General features: G+C 42.0%; 1 protein-coding gene across 3 annotated transcripts in view; it reads right to left on the bottom strand.

Annotated features, from left to right (window-relative positions):
- HIVEP1 (human immunodeficiency virus type I enhancer binding protein 1) overlaps positions 1 to 16,219 on the bottom strand; it is a 180,732-nt gene extending 164,513 nt beyond the window's left edge. Inside the window, exons 1-2 of one of the 3 annotated variants that reach the window (XM_019543335.1) lie at positions 15,726 to 16,219; positions 11,805 to 11,935 (exon numbers count right to left, since the gene is read on the bottom strand). In XM_019543335.1, coding sequence (XP_019398880.1) covers positions 11,805 to 11,844 — 40 coding nt within the window. In that variant the 5' untranslated portion in view covers positions 11,845 to 11,935; positions 15,726 to 16,219. Of the gene's footprint in view, positions 1 to 11,804; positions 11,936 to 14,582; positions 14,688 to 15,725 lie in introns of those variants that run through there. The other 2 variants (XM_019543321.1, XM_019543330.1) reach the window with 2 other exon arrangements.
- Positions 16,220 to 24,427: the final 8,208 nt, after the last annotated feature.

The raw sequence follows: 24,427 nt of genomic DNA, 5'->3' as shown, positions 1-24,427 counted from the left end.
CTTTGGTCTGACCCTGTTCCCCCCTTGGTCCAACCTCGCTCCTCTCCTTCTCCCCCCACCCAGTCATTTCGGGTCCGGCCCCACCCCCCCCACCACTTTGGGTCCACCTGGACTGCGTCTGCAGGCCTCCCCTCTGTCCCTGCCCACCACCTCCCCCTCCCTGCAGGCTGTCAAAGCTGGACAATGGGGGGTGCCACCACCATGATCCCATTTTGCCTTCAGGCAGGAGGGAAGCCCCACTGCTCGGACAGCCACACACCCCAGCCAATCATTGCCTGCTCTCTCGGCAGCACATGTTCAGTTGGCCAGAAGCATTATGGACAGACAGACAGAGCCTTTTATTATACTGGAATTTTAGAAACATTAACTATGCCTGGTTCTTGTTCTACCTCTTTCTCAGAGGCTGATCCCATTCATGAATGGTATGTGCCCCTGGCGGCTGCGGGGAGGAACAGCTGCGCTGGCAGCAATAAACAGGGAGCTCCCACAGGCACCACCGGCACTGTCAGCAGGGGGGGAAGCGAGCACCAACCACAGGGCGGTGGCCACCCGCAGGTGCCACTGGCAGTGGCGGCAGCCAGGGGCAATCACGCAGGGGGTGCACCACCACACGCAGGGGGTGCACATGCTGTATGCACCCTCTACATGTCACCCCGATCTCATTCTATTTAAGATGAAACTAAACATTTTCTCAGAGTCCAAAAACTGTAGCAACTAATACGGGGAGCTGTTTTGGAGTTTTGTTTTGTTTGTTGGACAGATGAAACAAAAGCTCCTCTGTGGAAAATACTCTAGAGAAAAAAAAAAAAAAAAAAAGAGGAAAAAATTCTACATACCTTCCTCTGTAGACACATATTACTCCACACTAGACAAGGTCACTGGTAATACTGAACAGGTAGGGGCATAGTTTCAAAATATTTAGAAAACATTGTAACACCATTTTTGGTTTCGTAGAGTAACTGGCTCTGCCACCAGCATTTCTAGAACTTAAGGCAACCATCTGACCTCCCTTCCAATTTGATACAGCTCACTAGTTAAGACAACAGTACTCAGCATTAGCGTATACCACTTTCCATACCACCAAAGCCAACCAGAATCAAGAGGGGAACATGCTGTACAGATAGGTCATTCCATGACTACTTCTGGTAGGGCTCATCCAATGTCATATACAACTAAACACACACGTTTTATAGCTGTTGGTAACTATATTATGGCTATAGGATAATACCACAACACTAATGTTTCCTCCCCAGATCTTTCACCGTGCAATTTCAGCCCAACAGGCCTGCACTGGACCATACAAAGGTGGAACTGACTACGGTCATGTACTTTTTATGGTAAAAGCTATACTTTTGTTTACAAAAGAATAATGTCTGTCAACTGTTTAAACCACTAGGCATCACTTTTCAAGGAAATAAACATAAAAAATTTGAGCAGCTTGTTAAATCCAGTAATCAGTTATTATTGGAGTATAAAGAGCAGGACTCAAACACACTGCAGCCTGGATTTCCAAATAAACAGTGCTCTTGCATTTAATATTAAAAAAAACACAACTCCACTCTCCATGGCACTGTGCAGTATTATTAACAGACTTCCCTGGTTACATTACTTTCATAAAGAATTACTGAAGTCAACTCATACACTGAGCCAATCATTCCACATGAAATTTAAAGTACATTTAAAATATTTTACAAGACAAAGAGTGTCTCCTACTTGTTTAGCAGTAACCTAAACAAGAGCTTCCCCATTTCCTCCCACAAATGTGTCTGACGATTCCAAATACCTGGCCTGCTCTTACTTTTAAAAACTGGAAATATTCTGAATAATATATTTAAGGAATGAATACAAGAGAAAAATACTGCATTCTCCCAAGATCATTTTGTTCAGTACTTCAGACTTATTATTCATCCATTTTTTATTTATTAAACCTTGAGATCAACCATCTACAACAGCAGTTCAAATCTTTATTTTCCTTTTTTTTTTTTTTTAAATATGTAAGAGTCAAAACTCCTCTAAAAGAGATCACCCATATGGGTTTGTTTGGTTTTTGTTGTTGTTGTTTTTAATTACTAGATTAGCAAAACAAGCTCTTTGAAAAAACAACAGCTCTGGAAATTCCCTTTAACATTTCTGAGCAGAAAAATACTTTAAACATTTTTCACATTAGTAAACTCAAAGGAAAGTCAAATTCTTTGAACACTGGAAGAATCTCAAATGAAGGTTACTATGTTTAAAATGTAATAAATATAAAAATGTAGAATGTGAAAAAATATTCATTTATTTAGGCTCTTGACTATATACAACTATGCTGGAAGAAATTTTGTGATGAGTTCAAAGTGGGGCTACTGTTCAATCAAAATGGTTTTAATTTCCCCAGCTAGTGTTTTGTGTGTTATATCAGACAAAAGCTGTATCACAGAGCATACACGAGTATTGCACACATGTATCTGTGGGGAATACTGTATACATACACATATTGTTTTATCATCTAAACAAGGATTTTCCTAACTAATTTTTTTGGGGGTAGGGGTGGAAAAAGCAGCATAAATCTGTGTTCTCAGCACAAGACAATTACATTGCAAATTAGCACCTTCTGGGCATCATAATTTTGACATCTAAACTAATTTCTTTTCAGCAGGCAGCACATTAAAAAAAAGTATTAAATGAATAAAGTTTGCAATAGTTAAAAACAAGTCACAAGTTTTTTAAATAATAAAATGGTGTTCAGCAGCTGCTGAAGCTAGGTACCACAGAAACTACACAAAATAATACACTAAGCTAGGTGCAAACGGACAGTTCAATAGACTAAGTCTACACTTCATCTGCAAATTTACTCACCTTCATTCAGATCATTGGCTTCACATGTAATAGAAAACTGAAAAGCCAACATAAAGTAGGAAAAAAAGACCTTCCGTTAGGGAACAGTTGAGACCACAAACCTTAGCTATTTTTCATAAAGATGTTAAGTACAGACACTCATAATATTCAATAGAGGTTTCCAGGTAGATGTTTTACTCTACTGGGTACTTCGTTATTTACATGATAAATACTAATGGTTACACATTTATAGTGGCTACTTTTCAAATAACATTTTTCCCCAAAATACCAACATAATTAGGTCATATATCAACTAGCTGCTAAAATAGAAACTATTTGAATTGTGAGCATAAAAACATCTTTATTAAACTAGCATTTCATCTGTATTATGCTAGACCATTTTCTTTTAAACCTTCTAATAAAAATTTACTGAATTGTCATAAAATGCAAGGCAATGTTTTCTTGGGCACAGAGGCTTAACGAATTAATTTTGATCACAGAGCAAACTCTTTGTTCTAACAGAACTACTGATAGAACTTCTACTGAAATCCTCATTTGTGCTTTCATTTTCTCCAATAACTCCCTTCTGGTTGGCCTCCACAATTCTCAGATCTCCAGATTTCAACATATGCTGAATTCTATCACACTGCTCCTTACATATATAAGCAGCAACCGCTTCTTGACCCTACTCTCAGATAACTTCACATGGTTCAAAAGTACTTCCAAAGCCTCGTTCGCAGCTATTCTTTTTTTCTTCCATGAAGTCATAAAAGTTAGGCCCCAGGTCTTTTAGTTACTGTTACAGTGGTAAATTTGCTCATTTATCCTGAGTTTAAACTGAGAATGAGAAACAAGAGACTTCTTTACAGTCTGGACTACTCGTTTTTTAACCTACATCTCCCCCATAATATTTTAAAGTCTCATTCAAACATCCACCTCCGCCATTGCCTATAAACATTAGATTGTATTAGACTGTATTACATTCTTCTCTTGTTAGTTAGCGCATGCATGTATAATTTATATCCTTCTCTTCTTGTGTCCTTGTGACAGCTTAGCAGAATTTGCAGATTTGCTGGAATCTGACAGGGTTGCGCAGTGAACACTTTTTGCTATGGCCTTAAACTTGCGACTTCTGGGCTGGCAACCATGCACGTTAGTGCCCATGCCACCCTGCCCCCTGCAATTTATATGAATTGCACACACACTCAAAGATAGCACTGTGAGAGCTCTACTCAAAGCTACCCAACCCATTCTACTATAGGTTTTTAATTGCTCATAACTGTCAAGTTTCTAACTGAAATTTTCCATGCTAGGTTTCTACCTGAAGCTGTTATTCTGTTGTTGCATTAAGTTCCAGTTAAAACCTGTGGGGGTTTTTTCCTGAGAATTAAGTTTAGTAAAACAAAGCATCTTCCCCAAAGGTTAAAAATTCTTACAACCACTTGATTAGAAGCTCTAAAGGACTCCACAATTTACAGCAAAACTTGACACACATGAATCAGGAACTGGCTTTTTGCTGGCTCAGCATAAAATGTGCTTTAACTTAACCTGGCCCCAGGAAAAACAAAAAACAACAACAACAACTTTCCACCCCCACAAAAACTGTAGCTTGCACATGCTCAGGAGAAAGACCTTATTAGCCGAAAAAAGCCTCTTTCTGAGCATGCTACACACAACTTCCACATGCAGAAGTGCAAGGGCTAGACCAGGATTTTCCCATCAATTTCTCCTTGGTAGTGCATGATCATTCCACAGTGCCAATCAAAAGAATTAAGATCAGGCAAACTGTCTCCTCTGTTCAAGGTTCTCAGCCAGAAGGAAGCTTCTGACTTCACGCAGAGTGGTTAGGAACAGGGGGAAGAGATAGGGCAAGGAAGGATACAGGAGCCAGGGTTCATGCATGTGGAGCGAGAGGAGGAGAGACATAGTCAGGCACTGGAATAGGCAGAAGGCTTTAAAACAAATCAAAACACTCATCTAAAAAACCGGGAACTAAACTAGGTTTCCCTAATTTAAACACTGAAAACAAATAACTAGCTGTTAAGCTCACCAACAAGAAACAAGGTCTCATCCCTCTCTAGCTGTTCCTTCAGATGACATCAAGCTACCACTGATGCCAGCTTCTCAGCTGAAGTGATAGAAGCCTGTGCTATACAATTCTAGCAATCCCAATGTGAATAACACTTCAGGGAACAGTCTGGTTCAACATAGCAGAACGGCTTGTTTTTCCATTTCCTTTTTTAAAGGCTATGATACTGCAATCTTAATACTTTCAATGTATTGCTCACGTAAGGTAGAGCACTCAAACATTAGTGAATGCCAAAATTAAAGTTGTTTATGCAAATGAATTTGATACACAGGATGATCTGCGCTCCAAGCCTTATTTATAGCACATCCTATGCTGAATGAAAAAGTTATTAATTTTTTCATCAATGGTACACGGTGCTTTCACTGTAGTACCTGAGTTCTTCACAAACATTACTGAATTTGTCTTCATAAGCCCCCAATGAGCTGATGTGCAACTGTCATCTGTGCTTTAGAGAAGGGCAAGTAAGGCACAGAGATTGCAAAACTGTTAAGTGTTAACTAGTTATGGCTCCCCAGTCTGAGTTCCCTAAGGCTGGATTTTTCAGAATATTTAGTAAATCTATTCTATTTTGTGCCCAAATCATAATTCCAATTGATCAGCTACACTTGGGATAACTTCAGACTTCTCCACAGCATCTCAGCTGGAGTACATGAACAAATGAGAAACACAATTAATGGCCTACTATGAAAAGTTTGGTCCAAGAGACTTGCTCAGCATCACAAGGAAACTCAAGAGGCAGAAGGAAGAAATCAAATCTTTAGGCCAGCATTCAACTGCTTTAACCACAAGGCCATCCACTTCCCTCATACAGTCCCCTGACAATTCCCTATGTAATTTCCCACTTCTGAAACCACTGATGCAGAAGTCAAACACAAGGCAGTCTGATTCACTAGGCAAAGGTTACATTTTAGAAGTAGCATCCATCTCAAGCAAGGAATGAGACAGGATTTGGTGGAAAGATGTTTATAATGTCATGAACACAAGCCATCCTAATGCATACATACATGTCAGTATTTCTGAGAACAGTAAGGCAGAGAGCATGAACTGACACACATTAAGGCTTTAATTCTAGCATATCTCATTTTTCAAAATACAAAATAACATTGTGCTTTTTTAACAGGTTTTCATAGGCAATTGGACACATTTTCATTACAGTAGTGAATGGAGACCCCAATCAAACTCAGCCCCATTGTGTTAGGGGCTGTACTTATACAAAGTATGAAATTATGCTTGCCTCAAAGATCTTAACAATCTACAAAGAAAAGACAAATACAAAGTGGAAAAAATTAAGCATCATCATGCCCACACTCCAGATAATAGAGAAAGACAGCTATTAACTCATTAATTTCAGTCTTTCATAGATCACAAAACTAAACATAACTCTCCTGGGCCTCAGGTCTGTACCATAACCACTAGATCATCTGTTCCCTGATTCCATAGAGTTTTTTATCATAACTAGTACCAAAGGTTAAAACATAACCTAAGGTGTTAAAAACCTCAAATATTGTATAATTTATGGACACTTAAATCACAAAGAACAGTCTTCTGGCTAAGCACAAGACCAGAGATCAGTGGCTTAGAGTTCTATTGTTGGCTCTGCCATAGGCACGCACAAGAGAGAAGAAAGTCAGTTCATGCTCTCTGCCTTACTGTTCTCAGAAATGCTCTCCTACCTCTCACTTACGCACAAGTACAGTGTAGGGCTAAAATATAATTAATGTACCCAAACTCTAGAAAAAGCACCTCAAAAATACTTTTAAACAAAATGATATGTATGCGACAGTAAAAGTAGCAAGATGCAGAAGCCAAACATGATTCATTCCCCCACCCACAAATACAAATATAGAATATTTTAATGATTTATTCTTAACTAAAAATATGTATGAAGCACTTGATTGAAACATACCATTACTTGAGCTTTGCAAGCCTGGCACAGTAGCTGATTTGCATGCTACAAAAAGTTTCTAATTTCAATCTTTCTAAAAGAACCTCCACTAAATTACAGTTTCATGACTTAACAGAACACATGTTCAACTCTCCTGAGGTCAAAGGAAAAACCAGCTTTCCGGTAAACTTCTGTTTACTATTTAGATTACAGCATAACATATCCAGCTTCCAATTACAGTCACATTTCAAATGCAAACTTAAAACCTCAATTGGGAGTTGAACTTCACAGGCAGAATAGTCATTTGCTTCAACTGGAAAATATTTGACTGTGCAGACAAAGCATTAACAATACTTAAAATTCATACTTTTAAAAAAATTAAGAAGCTAATTCATATTTCTAGAACTGAACAGTGTTTTAACATCTTGTTATATATTTGTATGCTGCCTGGTCCACAAATGCAGGGCACAATGAGCTGTACATTTTTAAAAGCCATTAATGACAAAACTAAGCAAGCAAAAAACAAAGACCGTTTTCATTGTAGATCATCACAGCCCTGTGACTGCAAAACCAAGTGCAATCAAATACTGTTAAAAGTGAGTGGAACCACACTTCTGGGAATATATTACTGCTTCTGTAAAATGTTTTTTATATCTGTGTAACAACTGGCTAACCTCGTCTGCCCCATGTAAATATACAGGGTAAACTCATATAAAGTAGTTCTTTCTAACTTAACTGAATAAAACACCAGTGTGAATTAAACTACAATCATGGTGATGGTAGCAAAGACCGAACAAGACAGACAATGGGGCTGTTCAGATGCCCAGAAATTACAGTATACCACCTAATGATTTTCACTTTTTTCCTGTTTTGTTAAAGAGGAAAACATGCTGTTTTCTCCAATACACTTGCTTAGTGCACTGATGTTTCTTGGTCTGAGGCATAATATCGCACTGGACCATTCATCAGGCTAAAAAGGTGCTGAAAAAATTGTTTGTGAATTGTTCCTCTAGTTTATCCAACAGGAACCTAGGTTACTTGGGTTTTATTCAAGGCCTGCCTTTGGAATTTATTTTGTTAGGCATCATATATTTTTAGTAGTGTACATATCCAAGCCATGCCATTCAGAGATGCAAGAACACATAATTTGTCTCAACTTCATTCACTTATCTCCAGTGCTGAATATATCAGCAACAGTTAGCCAGACCAGAGCTTAGGTCTGAAAATACTTCAGACCTCTGACTAAAACATTGAGAAATAGTAGTAATATTTTTCACATTTGAATATATCCTAAACAGACTCATGAAGAACAAAATTAATGTTCTGAAATTAAATGACAAAAACAAGCACATTGTAGCAGATGCCTTACTAAAACTGTTTGGGTATAACAAAGCCATCACCATTAAAACAAACAGAGTTATGCCAATGCTGTATAATCATGAAGATAACTATATGATCTCATTCTTGTTAAATAACTTAGTCATTCACATCACATATACACCTTTTTCCTCAAAATTAGTGACTGAAAATTAGGGAAAGTGTTTTACACAAGGAGCTAATTCTGGACAGTTTGTTTAAAAAAACTAAGGACTAAAAGGTCCTTTTTTCCTTTGTTTTGAGAAGGCAGAACAAGATGTGCATCTTGTTTAGGGTTGTGTGGTATGTGAATGAATGCAGTATTTTTCATGTCCTGTCCTCTTGCTATATTTTTCTGGTTCTATAAAACCAAACCAGTAACATACTATACTGATGCATCTATAAATAAAAAAAGGAATGCCAAAAAAAAGAGAGAAGAAAGTCTCCTCACAAAACAAAAAACAATACAAAGAAACCTATGCTTCAACACACGGTGCTGTAGAGTCTCTGCTAGTCTGCAAATGGCTGCCCACTACCTCAAAAATACTAAAATTAGTAAAATGAAAGTGACCTCAACATAAAAAAAAACTATAGGGTGTTTCACCAACTACCTTGATTTTAAATAATATAAATGCATACCATGTCACTCCCTCAACATTATAATCAACCAACTTTTTAAAAACATGTAAAATGTTAACTCAAGATATGAAAAGTCCAGTATTAAAGATCTGAAAATACTCTTCTTTTTTTTAAAAAAACTAAGCAACAGAAATGCTATATTCTTGCATGTGATTGCTCACTCCCCAAGCTGGCTTGGTGTGCGAGTTCAATAACAGTAATACGCTTGATGCATTGAAAAAAAAACAGTATCAAGAGCTGTCCAGTGGTGATCCTTCTAACTAGTTAAATATTGTTCAACTGAAGAAGTCCAGTTAGAGCTAAAAGACAGATGGCTGCTGTGAGGCATGCAGATCACAAAGCTGAAATAGAGAAGTGAGTAATCAAATATGGCACTTGTGTATTCTTTAGAGCACTGGTTCCCAATCTTTTAGATTCGAGGCACCACTAGTACACCCAAGGCACTGCTAGATGGAGTCAAGGTGCTTCTCAGAAAATGCCAGCTCTTAATTTTCACACTTATATTGATGACAGAAAAATAATAAGGCAGTTTCACTGCTGCAAAGAATTTAGAAAGGCCACAAATATGGATTTCTATTTAAAATCTCTAAGTTTACTCTGTGAATCATGTTTCAGTGCTAACACTGTATGGCACCCATGAAAGGATCTCAAGGCAGCCCAGGGCACCATGGTAGCATGGAAGAGATTCCCTGATTCAGAGGCTCAGTGATGTAATATAACTGTTGCTATGAGCAATTTAAAGAACATGCCTGGCATTCTCCCTACAACACGGTAAAGATAGCTTAATATTACGTCCTTCAATAAAAGTGTGATTATTAAATAGTTATGAAGTTTAACCTTGCAGTCCATAAACTTCTTTTTCCAGTTTTAATCATTAACTGGACTAATTACCATGGGTTATTACACAGCGACTCCTTTTAGAGGCTCTCCTGAAGAAACAAGAGTTTCTAAACTTTAATTTGACCAAAAAATTAAATATATGAGAACAAACTTTTGGAAAAACAGTACAAAAAGTTTCTCCTTTCTAAAATTCCAATGGATATTTTTAAAGGAGGCATTTCCTGCAAATACTTGCAAAAACTAAACTTTTTTTTTTTTTTAAAAAAAAAAATCTAACAATTTACACTTTTATCTTTGTTTTCTTTGTTACCTGGGTAGAAAAAAAGAAAAAGCTGACCTTGAATAATAAAGGTGGACTAAACTAAGTTTCCTTCACTTCTAATAACCCAAGACGACATAGGTACATATACTTATTAATACAGTATGTACTATAAATTTCAACCTAAGTTCTAAAAGAATGCTGGACTTCTTTTACACTTTGTATATTCCTTAGCTTGATTTATTGAGAGACTCAGTTACTTACAGAAGACTAGAAACTTTGATAATAATGGCTATTACAAGGGGAAGTAATAGCTACTTGAATGGGGAACACCACAACACAAAGGTTTCAATTCCTTTCCAATGCATTGCTTGCACTCTTCCAAGTTTAATTTGCTTTTTTCTTTTAAACGCATTTACTTAAATGAATACCATGTTACTCAAAAAAACTATATAAGGGGCCATTTTCTACCCTTGCAATTGTACTAAACTTATTAAGAATCATTTGATAAGTCACTAAGATTAAGTATTTAATTGAAAAACATTTACTCCAGCTATGAGTAATTCAGCCTTTTGACTCTGATCAAGTGCACAAAAAAGACTCGAAAAAACAAGAAAACACAGTTGAATGTGGTAACCTTCAGTTTTAAAAGCAGTGAAACCACCACCATCATCTTGAAATGGTGCTGAATACCCTTCACAACTGCCCTTTTTAAAGATTAGCGTTGTAGGTTTAAACAAAACACATTAGATACAGTGGGCTACTTCATAAATAACACTGATATGGTAAATCAGCAAGAGAGATTCTTAGTCCCATTGGTCACAAAGCCTTCATGCATAAACGTTACTATGAAATGAATTAATGTATAAACACACACACCATCTCTAAACCCAAACCCTTTAAACACAAATCTGACTCATTGGCATAGGATGCTTAGTATGCCCCCACTTCAGGGTTTTTTTCAGTCTTTTCCTGCTAAAGGGACATCATGAACTTTAATCCCCCCCCACCTGATTTTTAAGAGTAGTTGAAAGCAGTATGAAGTACTTTATCTGCCCTTGAATTTCTATGCCAGTATTTTTGGTTTTATCATCAGTTTTAATATGTTGTGAAAAAACACAAAATATAGGGTACAGTTACATACAAGAAACGAGCATATTTCAAGCAAAGTGTAAGTCCTCCTGAGCTGACCTTTAAAGCCAGCTACTTTCCTCTCTTTTAATACCGCCTCAAAAGCAACTTCTGAGATTAATTATGCATTTAAGGCTCCAATCTGACAAGCTGGGCAGACCCCTAGGCCCACATACAGCCCTGTTAACCTTAGTGCAACTGAATTCAAAGGAAGACCACTGAGCATGAGCTAACCACACCGGGGCCCAAAGTCATCCACATATTTATTTCATTTATTGAGCAAATTAATAACTTATCTGTGTAGACGCTTGGGCCCAAGACCCCAAAACAGGGGATTACTGCAAGGGAGTGGGTGACAGGGATGATAAATACTGAAGAATGTGCAGGAGAGGAGAATTTACTTCATTTAACTTGAAAGAAAATTACTAAGCTGATATCTATTAAGACAAGTACCTGTCACCACCCTGATCATGTTGCTTATATGTTACATCCTTTCTTCCACTCCCTTGTCTCTGTATTTTTAGATTAAAAACTTTCTGGCGCATAGAACCACTCCTTCCATTGTTTTCACAGTGTTCTGCCTCTATCAAGCACTTCCACAAACAGTCTACCCAAAGCATAAACTACAACAATTTCTTGCAGTTACAGCTTTCTGATGGATTACTCCCAAAGCTAGCAAATAAAACAATTTCTGACAGTAACTTTGAAAAATAAATTGATATTTCAAAACCAATCTAAACGCCAGTTCCAAATTTTCTGGGAACAGAGTTTTCTTAAGAGCTTCTTACCCCTCAGATTTCTGGGATGTATTTGTTTTGTCCTAGGCATTTTCCTCTAATTTTGTAGACCACCTTCTCCTCTCAGAAATGTGAAGCGAGCAGTACCATAAATCTTCTCAGGAAATCAATTAATCCATGTGCTAAAATAAATAAATAAATAATTTTTTTAAGATAAAAGTTGAAACATACAGTGTTAATATGGAAATACTCATCCCAACATTTTTAAACCTAAACTGTTACACAAAATAATCATGTATAATTAAATCTATTCCACTGTTCTTTCAGTCCCCCCAACACCTCATTTTAATCTCGTAGATAGGAAAAATAAGACAAGTTGTGCTCAAGGTTACTCAGGATGTCACCGCCAAGCTGAGAAATGACAATTCTCCCATTTATCAGTTCCTTCAAAATATCACATCCTGTGTTGTACTTGTCACTTGCAACTGTCTCCCTCTTCCCACCTGCCTCCCCTACCAAAAACCCCTTCACTCAACTCAGTCTCAGGAATGAACTTTCAGTTACGAGGAAGGGAGGTGGTCAGAAAGGGCATAAGCCTACCCTCTCCACCTCCACAGTTCCCTCAACAGGAGCCTGCAGCAGTGACAAAGTACAGCAGGATTCTGCTGATGGCTTTGCTTCAAACTTTACCATAAGACAAATGAATTGGGTCCCAAACTGGTACTTTCTTGCACATAGGCAGTATTCCTGCTGTGACAGAACCCTGCCTTTTGTGCAACAGTCCATCCACACGCAAGAAACAACATTACCATTACCAAATACGAACAACTAATGTGAACTGGAACCCTTTTAATATCCTGCAAAGTTTTCCATATATTTAAAATGACATGGTTCAGTGGAGTGCCAAGATCCAGATTTTCTTTCCAAGTTTCATTAAGAGAAAAAAAAGAAATTGAAGACTAGAGAAACACTCTCACAGTTTAATGATATGAATGTGTTTGGATTCTTACAACTCCCTGTGCTGTTTACAAATAGTATCCTGCAGTCTCTTGGGAACTGAAAAGTGAAACTGACTCCTATAAGCCTGATCTTTGTACTGAAAAGAATGAAAAACTACACAAGTGGTGAGTTAGTATTAAAACCAGGCTTAACCTGAGATACAAGGAGTAAATATAGATAAGCATGACTTGTCAGCTTCCCTTTAATTGGCGTAATTAGCAAGAGAGCTGCTCCAAATGAAAAGGGGAAAAAATCAAGCATATGCAGGCACGTAGAATCTGTATCATTCAAGGTATTACAAATAATGCATTTGATTTCCAATTGATTTTTTAAGGACATCATCAATTTGCATTACTGCAAATCAATAAACCAGTTTACAAGAGTTTGTTACCCACACCTGCCCCTGCAGCCTGCAAGTTGCCATACATTTACAATGCCAGGTTGCCATTCCTTTTAAAAGGTTCCTCATGGTTGTTTTTGTGTGAAGGAAAGAACTGGCTATAGAAACAAAAACTGGACTGTACTGTCCCATTTCCTAAGAGTTATGATAATAAAGTACCAGATAAAAGCAACTACATCCAGTAGTGTGATTTTGAGGGGGAGGTGGAAAAATCACGCTTCAAAAAGCTAAGTGACATGGAATGCAATACCAGTGGCCAAAAAGGTCAGCCTTCAGTATGGGGTGTTGGTGTCTGAAAGGTTGCAAAGAACTTTTTTCCAACTACTTTGCTAGTCTCATAAAAGACATTGTATCTCCCTTTTTTTTTTTTGGGGGGGGGGGGGCCCATGGTATCTCTTATTGGACCAACTGTATAGCTGGGCCCAGCCACCATGCATGGAAGAGCACTTAGCCTTAGAAAGCTCCTCTAACTTTATCCCACATATACAGTTAGTCCAATAAAAAGTATCACCTCCCTGCTAAACAGGTTCAAGGCAGGCCAAGGCCCCTATGCAGCCAACCGTCACTGCTGGGGCCTCAGCGCTGAACCAACCTGCGCTTGTGGAGAGATACAAACAATGCCGCCCTTCCCTAGGAGCATCCCCTCTACAGGCTAAGAGGTGGATTAATAACTTTGAACCCAGTTGAGGAGGAGGCTATTGCTTGGCTTTACAGATCTGCATTTGCTAAATACATAAATATTCATTATTTATTTATTTAGCATTTGCTAAATATCTAACCCCCACAATATCTAGCCATGGCAGCAGGATCCCTGGACCATCCCAGCAAGGCACCCCTGCAAGGAACCCTACTTCTTCTAAGTGCCAAGCCTCCCTCTGGCCCTCCGTTAAGCTCCTGCCAAAGGCTTCATCTGCCCACTTCTGTCACCGCCCCCATGGGAGCACCTCCATTGCACAAAAAACAAACAACGAATTTTGAAACACCCTCTTCAAACAGAGGCCGGGATCCCTCGGGCAGGGGGCACCACTCAGAGGCCGGGGACACCCCGTGGCTCCTCCCGCGAGGCGGTCGGGACCCGCTCCCCCAGGCCCGTCCCGCCGCCTCCTGCCCCACCCGCGCCGCGGCCCGGCAGCAGCAGCTGCCCCAGGAGCGTGAGAGGCCGGGGGGACGTGAGAGGGCTCCTTCCCTCCGAGGGCTCCGGGCCAGGGGGTTGCTGGGCTCGGGTAGTGGAGCCGAGCAAAGCTGCGAAGGGAAAACCAGCTGCGAATGGGGCCCGGGAGGAGGAGCCGGGAAAACCCCTCCGCAGCGCCGCGCCGAACAAAGCGCCGCGCCCCCGGCGGCGGCGGCCGCCCCTCCCCCACCCCCGGGGGCGGCCCAGGCAGCGCGGGGGGAGAGGGGGACGGGGCAACTGCCCCCCGCCCGCTGCAAACCTGCTGCGGCTGATGGCGGCAGCCGGGAACCGCGGCGACCCCGACCCCTGCGCGGCGGCGCCTCCTCCCCGCCCCGGCAGCGCCGAGCGCCACCATGACCCGGCCCGGGCTGCCCCGGCCCCGCCCCCGCCATGCCGGGGGGGAGGGGCGGGGAGGACACGTCTGTGCGCAGGGAGCTCCCCCCGCGGAGGGGGCGGAGCCGCGGGGACCCCCCGCGCGGAGCGGCAGTTGGGGGGGGAGCGCGGCAGTTCCGAGGGGGGCGGGGCAGGAGGGGTTTACCTTCTCACTTTCTATTGCAGGAAGCGGGCCGGGGCAGTGACGTCATCGGGTCTCCCGGCCCCGCCCCCTTCCCTCGCCTGGCGGGGCGGGGGCACGGGGTCACCGCGGGGGGAGGGGTCACCGAGGGGGTTCCCTCGCGGGCTGGAGCGCGCAGCCTCGCTCCAAGCAGGCATTTAAACCAAAAAAAAAATCAAATCAAATAAACTAAAATTTTAAAGTCCTTTCCCTCTTCCCCCCCACAACAACCACCGCCTCCTGCCCCTCCCCCCGGGGGGTCCTGTCAGTGCGGGTGTCCACGTCACGTCAGCCCCCGGCCCTGCCCCTGAGTCGGGCTGGGACCGTGTGAGGGGCGGGGGAGCCCCCGGGAAGCGGTAGTAGGAGCCCCCGAGCCGGCGCTGCTCCCCCGTCCCCCCGGGCCTGACGGCAGAGACAAAGGGCAAAAAACAAGTGCGGCGGAGCCGGGCCGGGCGCGCAGCTGTAAGTCCCTGCGCTGCGCCCTGCCCCCGGCGGCTGGTATCCCGGAGCGCCGGGCCCGCCGGCTGCGCCTCGCGCTCCCCCCTGCAGCGGCCCGTCTCCTTGCACGCACACACACACACGCACACGCACACACACACACGCACTGCCATGCGTGCACAGCGCCGAGGCTGCTGCTGCTGACGCGGAGATCCCGGAGGTTCCTGCGCGCTGCCGCTGGCAGGTCACACGCGCCGCGTCCTCCTTCCCCTGCTCTCGCGCTGGGTTTTCCCAGCCGCTCCCAGTCGCGCTCAGTCCCCTCCCCCTCGCCCCGCGGGGGGCCACACCGACCCCCGACCCCTCCCCCACCGGCCAAAAAAAACCACACGAAGATCAAAAGCAGCTGCTCACCCCGCGCGGCGCCAACTCCTTTCCCAGCTTTAACTTTTCATCTCCGGGCGACGGGCGCCGAAAGCAAAACCCCTCCACTCTTGGAAGTGGGCGTGAGAGGAAATACGAGGAGGAGGCGCCTAATGCTCTCCGCAGCTGCTCCCCTTTTTTGGCCCTTGCCTCCTGCTGCTGCTGCTGCTGCTGCTGCTGCTGGGGTTTTGCTGCTTCTCCGCCGTGCCGCGGTGATTGGTTTCCAACATCAGCTGTTTCGTTCTGTTTTGCGTGCGGGTCATCGTGAATGGGGAAGCGGGTGGCGAGGGATCCCTGCTTCCTTTTCTCGCACACGCCTTTGCCTCGGCTTTGTTTTGTTTTGTTAAGAAGCAAGGCACGTCGCTTTTTACTGCTACGTAAGGTCCCCTCCCAGCTGGATCTTTGCAGCTTGGGTTACCCTTCAGGAGGCATCTGAATGCGTACACGTGTGCCTTTGTGCCTTTGCTGTTTTGCGGGTAGCTCTGTTGGGCTAAGGACACGGGCAGCACCAGCCCCAGGGTGAACTTTTAGTATCGGGGCTACATCCACCAAAGAGAATGATAAGAATAAATCGGACAATGGAGAAACAAATTACCACTTTCAGGCCCCCTTTCTGTCCGGGCCCTGGGCAGCTGCCCCGTTTGCCCATGCCTGTGTCCAGGTCTGGACCTATGTAGGCAAGGGAGACCCAGGTGCAGGGGGGCTGGGCCCAGTGATCTGTAAGGTCCCTTCCAGCCCCTAACACCTATGAAACTATGTGATCTCTTTTATTAGACCAGGGAAGCAGTTGGAAAAGCTGTTCTTTGCAAGCTTTCAGGTAGATGCAATCTCTTCTATTAGACCAACTAAATAGTTCGGAAAATTGCTCTTTGCAAGCTTTCGGGTACAAATGCCCTTCTTCAGGTGTCCCTCCCTCTGCCTGAAAAAGTGTGCTTGTGCCTGATAGCTTGCAAAGAAGAAATTTTCCAACTATTTAGTTGGTCGAACGAAAGATATCACATTTACCCAAAGAACCTTGTCTTTACAGAACAAACCCACTTGAATGATCTCTAATGACAGTTTGCATGACTTAAGTGTTTCCTTGGGCAGGGTGTGAATAAAGGGGGAGCTCAGGGGGGCTGAGCCCCCCCCATAAGAGATTTGAGCCCCCCATAAGAACTCCCTATAGGAATTGAAAATCATAACATGTGGGGGTCTCTAATCAGATTGCTCCTTCACTTAGGTGGAATGTTAATTAATGAACCCATTTAATTTTTAATTTTTTTTGCAGACCCCCAAACAAAAGTCAAAGTCTAATTCAAACCCTGCCCTTGGGCTCCAATCTGTGTGTACCCCTTGCACATCTTTAAAAGGCAGATGTGCTATTGAACAATAACAAAAATAACTTTAAAAAAATGTTCCCTCTTAGCCCTGACTATATATGGCACACTTGCTTAACCAAATCTCAATTTCACAAGCACATATGATATCATGAAGTTCTGCGTGTTTACAAGATTATGATTTTGGTTCTATCTACAGACAAAATGATTTTTTCCGACTGGTGCCAGCTGGAATGTGTGGAGCTTAACAATGCACTTGCCTGTGGTGAATAAAAACCTGTTCTGGTGACTGCAGGGCCTAAGTCATCGCTATTTTGAAGAACTTCTGCTTTTGTAAAAGCAAAACTTTATTGAATACCCTTATAATAAATTTCAAGTATGAACCAATACAGTGATATATACTCCTGAGTCTGCAGACAGCTCTAGTGTCTCTGTCCTGCTCCTAGCTTATATAAACAACAGAGTAAAGCACAAGGCTGTTTCATTACTGCTACTCCAAGCCTCACATTGCTAAGGCACATTGATGAGCATGTGTCACAGTCATGCCTCAGCTTCACATTATTGGTGAAGCTATCTTTATCATATGCAGTAGAAGCAACAGAACTTGTCACAAGGGAAGGAGGAAAAAAAAATACCCAACTTCTTATAATCTAGCTCCATTTTCTGCCTGGAGGTCAGGGTGGGATTTGGAATTTTATCATATACCTATATTGAAAGACTAATTACAAGTGGCAAACTGTGTCCTGGTGCAACACACTGAGGAGACTCAAATACATTTCCCATCAGATAGAAGCAAAGTGAGATTTTTTTGCAGGGATTTGCCTCTAGACCTTGCTGGTAAGATCCCTTCTCATCTTTCGTATCCATTCTTAGCTAGATTTAGTTCTTTGGAACAGGGGCAGCCAACCTGTGGTACGCACACCACAAATGGAATGAATAGCCTCTGTGCCGCACATGTCAGATCAGCAAGGTGACAGCCAGCACAGTAGCAGATAGGGCAGGGAGCAAAGAGGAGAGCAGCAGATTGGGCAGGGAGCACTGGACAGGAAGCAGAAAGCAGCCTAGCTGATCAAGTAGGGGAAAGGGGATCAGTATAGCACTCATGGAGGGTGTAGGGCTAATTCATGGCACACTCACCAAAACGGTTGACCCCCACAGCTCTAGAATACAGGGGGTTAGTGTGGCACACCTGACAGAACTGGAAGGACTGGATGTCAGATTTATTCTTCGGTCTGTTATTGACTACCTGTGTGGTCTTTGCCAAGGCGCTACCTCTCTTTCTGTCTCAGTTGCTACCAGTAAAATCAAACCAATATATACAATCACCTGGGAAGGCATTTTGAGATGCAAGGAACAGTGCTCTATATGGTTATTATTAGCAGGTGTCTAAGTACTCTCCCAACCCTGAGAAGGAAAGATATTAAAAAAAAAAAAAGAAGCAGTGACATTTAAATTTTTTATTAATTGAAATGCACACTGCAGTCTCTTTCATCACAAAATTAAGATATTTTTAAAACTACATCTAATATTAATCCCATCTAAGAGAATCTCCTTTCAGATGAACCTATGTGTGAGTGGTGAACAGACTTTTAAAGCACAAATCTCTTGAACGTTTGCAGTACTTTCCAAAGGGACTCCAGTTTCAGAATTATCTACAAACACACACTAAATTTATGCTTTAAAATAGATGTTTTTGCATAGCGGCACACATTTAAAGCTGTTCTTCCTTCTGCCAAACAGATATATAAAATAGAAGTAGGAAAAGTCAGGACGCAGGAGGGGGTCTTTAAATCATTCAGTATTTACCACACTGTAGTAAAACTCACTGTACGGGATTTGACTTTACCACAGCTCTTAGATACCAAGACCATAAATCATTGTGGTAAACGTGGGCACTGTGGTTAATCTGGGCAGCAAATACGGATTTCTTTTTGTATTGTCCACCGCACCATGACCTGCAGCTGAGAAAAGCTTAGGCTGATTATTAGAGGTGGTTGAAAGTTTTGAGGGAAATTCTGAAGTTCTGAAAAAATAATAATTTCAGAACCAGGGTACAAAGTCCTAAATGTCCTGCAGGAAAGAAATACTGTAAATATTTTGTACTGATATAATGAAAACATTTTCAACAAAATTATGGAACAGGATCTGAGGCTCCTGGCTCAGCTGTACCTCCCAAGTTTCCAGATTCTTACTCTGCATCAGAGATCCTGGAAGCCTGGAGATCCCACAGCTGACAAGGAGCTTGGAAGCCCTGAAGCCACTGCAGGGCTGGTAGGCTGGCTTCATAACAAGAAGCAAAGGGCTGGGTGCGGCGGGGGGTAGGGCTTTACAATCCCTGCCCTGGGGTAGTCTCCCAGGTGACTGATGTGCAGCTGCAGATCCTGGAAAACCCAGGTCTCAACTTGGAGGCAGCCTGTCTGGCCAACTGCCAAAGTTCAGGGAAACAAGCTGGCAAGAAACCAGGTAGGTTTCTGATAAAAACCTGCATGTATTCGATAGGAAATTGGCAGGTTCCAAGGAAATGTTTTCAGTCCAATGAAGTGGCATTTTCTGATGGTAAAAAACTTTCCACTGAAAAAAGTTCTGACCAGTTCTGTTCAGTTTTTCTCCCAAAGAACTCGGTCACACAGAGATCCACTGACGGCCATTCCTGCTACAAAATGGGGTCATTGGAAGAATGGTATCTGGACAGACTGGGAAGAGAGTATGGTGTAATTTACTGATATTTCATTATACCCTAACTCAGGAAATGATTAACTGGACCTTTCCTCAGACAGACATTCATTTAGCCCTTGGAATACAGAAGTCTACCATATTATACATTACAGCCAGGGCTAGGTATAGGCCTAGAACATCTGAAGTACAGAGGAAGCACTAGCATCTTAAAGCTGATCATGTATTTCCCAGAAGTCTGTGTTGAACCTCCTAAAGTAATTCCTAAGGGGCACACTTCAGAATTCCCCTTCCACTTTCCTACAGTTCCTGCTCCACCTCACTTCTGGTGCACACTGCTGGCTTCTCACAGTTTGCTAGCCACCCCATCCTGGTTAGCGGGGACTTACGTATGCATCGTCATACACATCTTAAATCATACTTGCAATCCACCACCTAGAAATCCTCTCTCTAACAAGCACACAAACATGACATAAAGGACTGATGTACAATTCCTGTCACAGCATGTCAGGACTTCACAGTATTTGAAGTTATTCAATTACCATTAAAACAAACACTACCGCCAAGACTACTTTAGCCCATTGCTCACCTAACCTATCTGGTAGAACTCTCCATGTTGTTTCATAGAGTCATAGTTGTTAGGGTCAGAAGGGACCTCAATAGATTTTAATACATTTACTTAAACATGTGCTTCATCTTTTACAGTTTCCCCAGAAGGCTACTCAACTAACCATAGTAAACTATGAAACTAAATGAGTTTTATCACTACTGATGACCCTGTACTGGAAACACAGAACCACTAGATTGCATTTTTGCTGCTTTTTAAGGGAGGAACATCTCTTCAAGCTCTGCTTTTAATATCATTTTTGTATGCTGCCTCCACTGAGATAGATGAGTTTTTGTTATTGCTATGTCTCTGCTCTTATCTCCCAGTGTATTTTGATTTCTGATTCATTTTACTCAAAATGTGTTCTCGACTATAGGTTCCTTGCCACCCCCTTCAAACTACGTGGTTCACCTGAATTTTTTATAACCCTCTTCTATTTCATCCCTTTAAAAGCCTACACATGCTTGAGGTATCATTATATTTTCAATGGCAAGGGCTCTTTTTATTCTATCCCTCAATAGCCATCTCATCACAGCTAAATAATTGAAAGGCATTTATTCTGTCCAGTGGTTTCTTTCAGAAGCATTTTTGGTATTCAACACTACTCCTTAACACAGGGGAGGGCAAAATGCAGCCCAGGAGCCAGATGTGGCCTGCCAGGCTATTTCATCTGGCCGTGGGGCCCCTAAAAAATTTAGAAAATTAATATTAATCTGTCCTGGGCTGCCTGTTACGCAGCCCTTGATAGCTTGCCAACATTCAGTAAGCAGCCCTCTGCCCAAAATAATTGCCCACCCCTGCCCTAACATGTCTGCCATACGTATATACATATACACACACACGTCTGCCGTGTGTGTGTGTGTGTGTGTGTGTGTGTGTGTGTGTGAAATGCTTTTTTACATATCCCTTGCAACCTACCATGCAGATGAACTAGTTTGTTTGTGTGTGTGTGTGTGTGTGTGTGTGTGTGTGTGTGTGAAATGCTTTTTTACATATCCCTTGCAACCTACCATGCAGATGAACTAGTTTGACAGTTCAAAGATTGTGAGGTCAAGGTTTGCTTCTCATGACAGGTCTTTTTTTTCCCTAAGCAAAATTTGGATAAACTATTCCAGAGGGTGTAAAAATCTGGTTTAAAATTGCACTTACCCAGGACTACCAGAAAGTGTAAAGTCATTTTGCATAAACCTATCTAAAACTGCCAGATGAACAGAGAATATGTAAGGAAGGCTTTCTTTTGGGATAATATATATCTATATCTATATCTATCTATCTAGATATAGATATCGATATATTTAGATATGAATATATATCTATGGATATATATCTATAGCTATATATAGATATCAGTATATATAGATATCTCTATTTATAAAATGATATGTGTTAAATTTCTCAGAAGTGAAAGGCAGACTCAGTTCTTTGCAATGGTGAGTCAGAAGCCAGGACTAGAACATTTAGTAGTGTTGAGCTCTCATGTTTGTAACATTTTCCATTGTTTTGATCTTAGTCTGCAGACTGTCTCCTGATTAATTAAAGGAGACAAGCAACAAGTGAATGTATGCTTTTGCTTTAAACTATCTTGGTGTCTCTTCCTCACAAGACTCAAGCCAATGTTACTTTCTCCTCGTGTATTCTCCTAGCTGTGGCCAGATTTTGCTACACTCATATATATTTTTTATTGAAAATTGTTGTTAACTCCACATTTCTAAGAAGCTAGAGCAGTGGCTCTCAACTAGGATGATGTAAGGCCTTTTCAGGGATGCCACAGTGTAACCACAACTGCAGTTGCAGCCAGGTGCAACTGCCCCACCTGCTGCAAGCACAGCCATATCAGGAAGCAGCTATGGCAGGAGCACACACTCCTGCCTGCTTTAGGGTTATCCAATATGCTTAAAGCAGGCAAGAGATTGCAGTCCTACCACGGTCCTTCTCAGTCTTACCCTGCATGAGGTCTCCTGGAAACAAAGGTGCATGAAGCAAGTGAAACTGACCTTCATGCTTCTTTTTTCAGGAGGAGACAGCAGTAGAACCAGAAAGAACTGCAGCAAGAGCAGGTGTTCCTGCCTGCTTTCGGCTTTTGAAATGGGCTCCTGCCACAGCCACTTCCCAATCTAGCTATGCATGAGGTATGCAGGGCAGTCCCACCTGGCCTCAGAAGCAGTAGTACCTTGGAAGTGGTAACACTCTGGTTGAGAACCATTGGGGTAAGCAGAGGCAGTATGACTGTAGTTCTCAACTGGGGCCCAGCCAGATTCCAAAAAATTATGGAAGGGTTCCCTAAACCTTCAGCTAGAGGTAGCTAGAGATTCAACTCTGGAGGATTTCAGAAATGTCAAAGTATCTTAGCAAACAAGTGGACATGCAACAAGGCATGGCACGTACATGCTTTCTTTGAGGGCATAACTTGTAATTCAGCCTTGTTGACACAGTGATTTGCAAGATCTGCATGGCAGAGCAAATCTGAAGATTTGATGTTCCACCACTATGCCCCTTAGTTAATTATACCTGTGGAAAGTGAGTGTATAGGGTATAAAATGCTACCAAAACTGAATGACTGTCATAAAACATATGTCACACAAGTGCAAATAAATGTCAGTGTAAAAGGCAGTGAAGAATTAGGCTCAATGGAATAACAGTGATGCAACTGAAATTAAAATCTAGAACCCATTAAACTGTCTCTAAGTTGCTCAGGTAATCAAATTTAAGTTTAGCTCTCTTAAGGAATAGATGTGGTAACCCCAAAGCATCATCTCTGATCTATTTAAGAAGTTAGAGCATCTCTCTGTGCTCTTACTTACCTGCCCAGTTCTCCATGACCACCCCAAATGCATTCTGCTGAGGCTTCTTCCGGCTCAGTTTCTAACACTCCCATTCAGAAGATGCTGTGCCATGGGCTTTTTGCATACTGTGTTCAGTTGCTAGGCACCTTTTCTCTGAAAAGAGAAAACAATTTAGAAATTCACTGTACTTTCTGTTTAAACAGAATAATAACTTAAAAGGCAACATCAAAACATTACAGTAAGTGACACTGACATGCCTTTGGGACTACTAAGCAGTTGACTTACTATGTGCCACAGCAGAAAAATGCCTGTGTTTTTAAATGTATGCTTCGTCTCCCTGGAATGTGCATCACCTTCCAGAAAATACTGCAGCCCACTCTTTTTTTCCAAGTGCTCACGTCACATCTATGTCACAGATACACAGCATATTTTACACCTGGATACAACTGTGATACAGCTGCCCCTAGTTGTTAAACACTGGGGAGGACTGTAATGCAATATTAGGGGTGCAATAACAACGAAATGAAACATAAAAGCTAAGAAGGACAAATCCTTAGCTACTGCAAATTGGCACAGTTCCACTGTTTCATAGTTCAGTAGGTCTATACTGCTTTAGAGTAGCTGATAATCTGACCCAAGTTTTCACTAGAAATTTAACTTGGCCAGGCTGTGATAAGTAATCCAAAATGCTGTATATGTGTAAAATGACTGGAATGGCTTTTGAACTGGAAGCTTCTCTCAGGTGGGAGGATCAGCTGACCATCCCAAATAACCTGAAAGGTGTGACTGACCGCATCCTAAAAATACTGGAGTTAACCAGGGGTGATGTCATATCAGAATACAACTAAACTGAGATGAGGGGTGAAGCCTAAGCCTGTGATCAATCAAAGGTGATTGCTGGGGATGAAGTCCTGGTTTAGAAAGACTGAACCACATACGACAGGTTTTAGTCACTTTGAGATGCTAAAACACTATGAAGGATCTGCAAAAATTCAGATAAAATTCTGAGAGAAGTTAGGATGAGTTACAGAAGTTTATTGCAGCTCTGCATCCCTGCTTTGGAAAATAATCCATACTCCAAAATATTCTCTCTTCATGTCCACTTAGGAAAGAACTTGAATATAAGTATAAGGATGGATGGAGAAGCGCTGAGATCCCAGAGGGGAGGGGAGCTAGGTGTCCAAGGTGAGTGGTTGCTCCTTAAGGAGACGATCCTCCAAGCCCAAAGGAAGGTAATCCCGATGAGGATCAAAGAGAGCAGGAGAGCACACAAGCCTCCATGGCTCACCAAAAGCATCTGGGAATGTCTCC

Source organism: Crocodylus porosus, unplaced genomic scaffold (genome assembly GCF_001723895.1).
Source record: "Crocodylus porosus isolate Cpor-Errol unplaced genomic scaffold, CroPor_comp1, whole genome shotgun sequence".
NCBI classification, from domain to species: Eukaryota; Metazoa; Chordata; order Crocodylia; family Crocodylidae; genus Crocodylus; species Crocodylus porosus.
The sequence above is the reverse complement of the archived record's forward strand: the minus strand, read 5'-3'. Positions and strand labels throughout refer to the sequence as shown.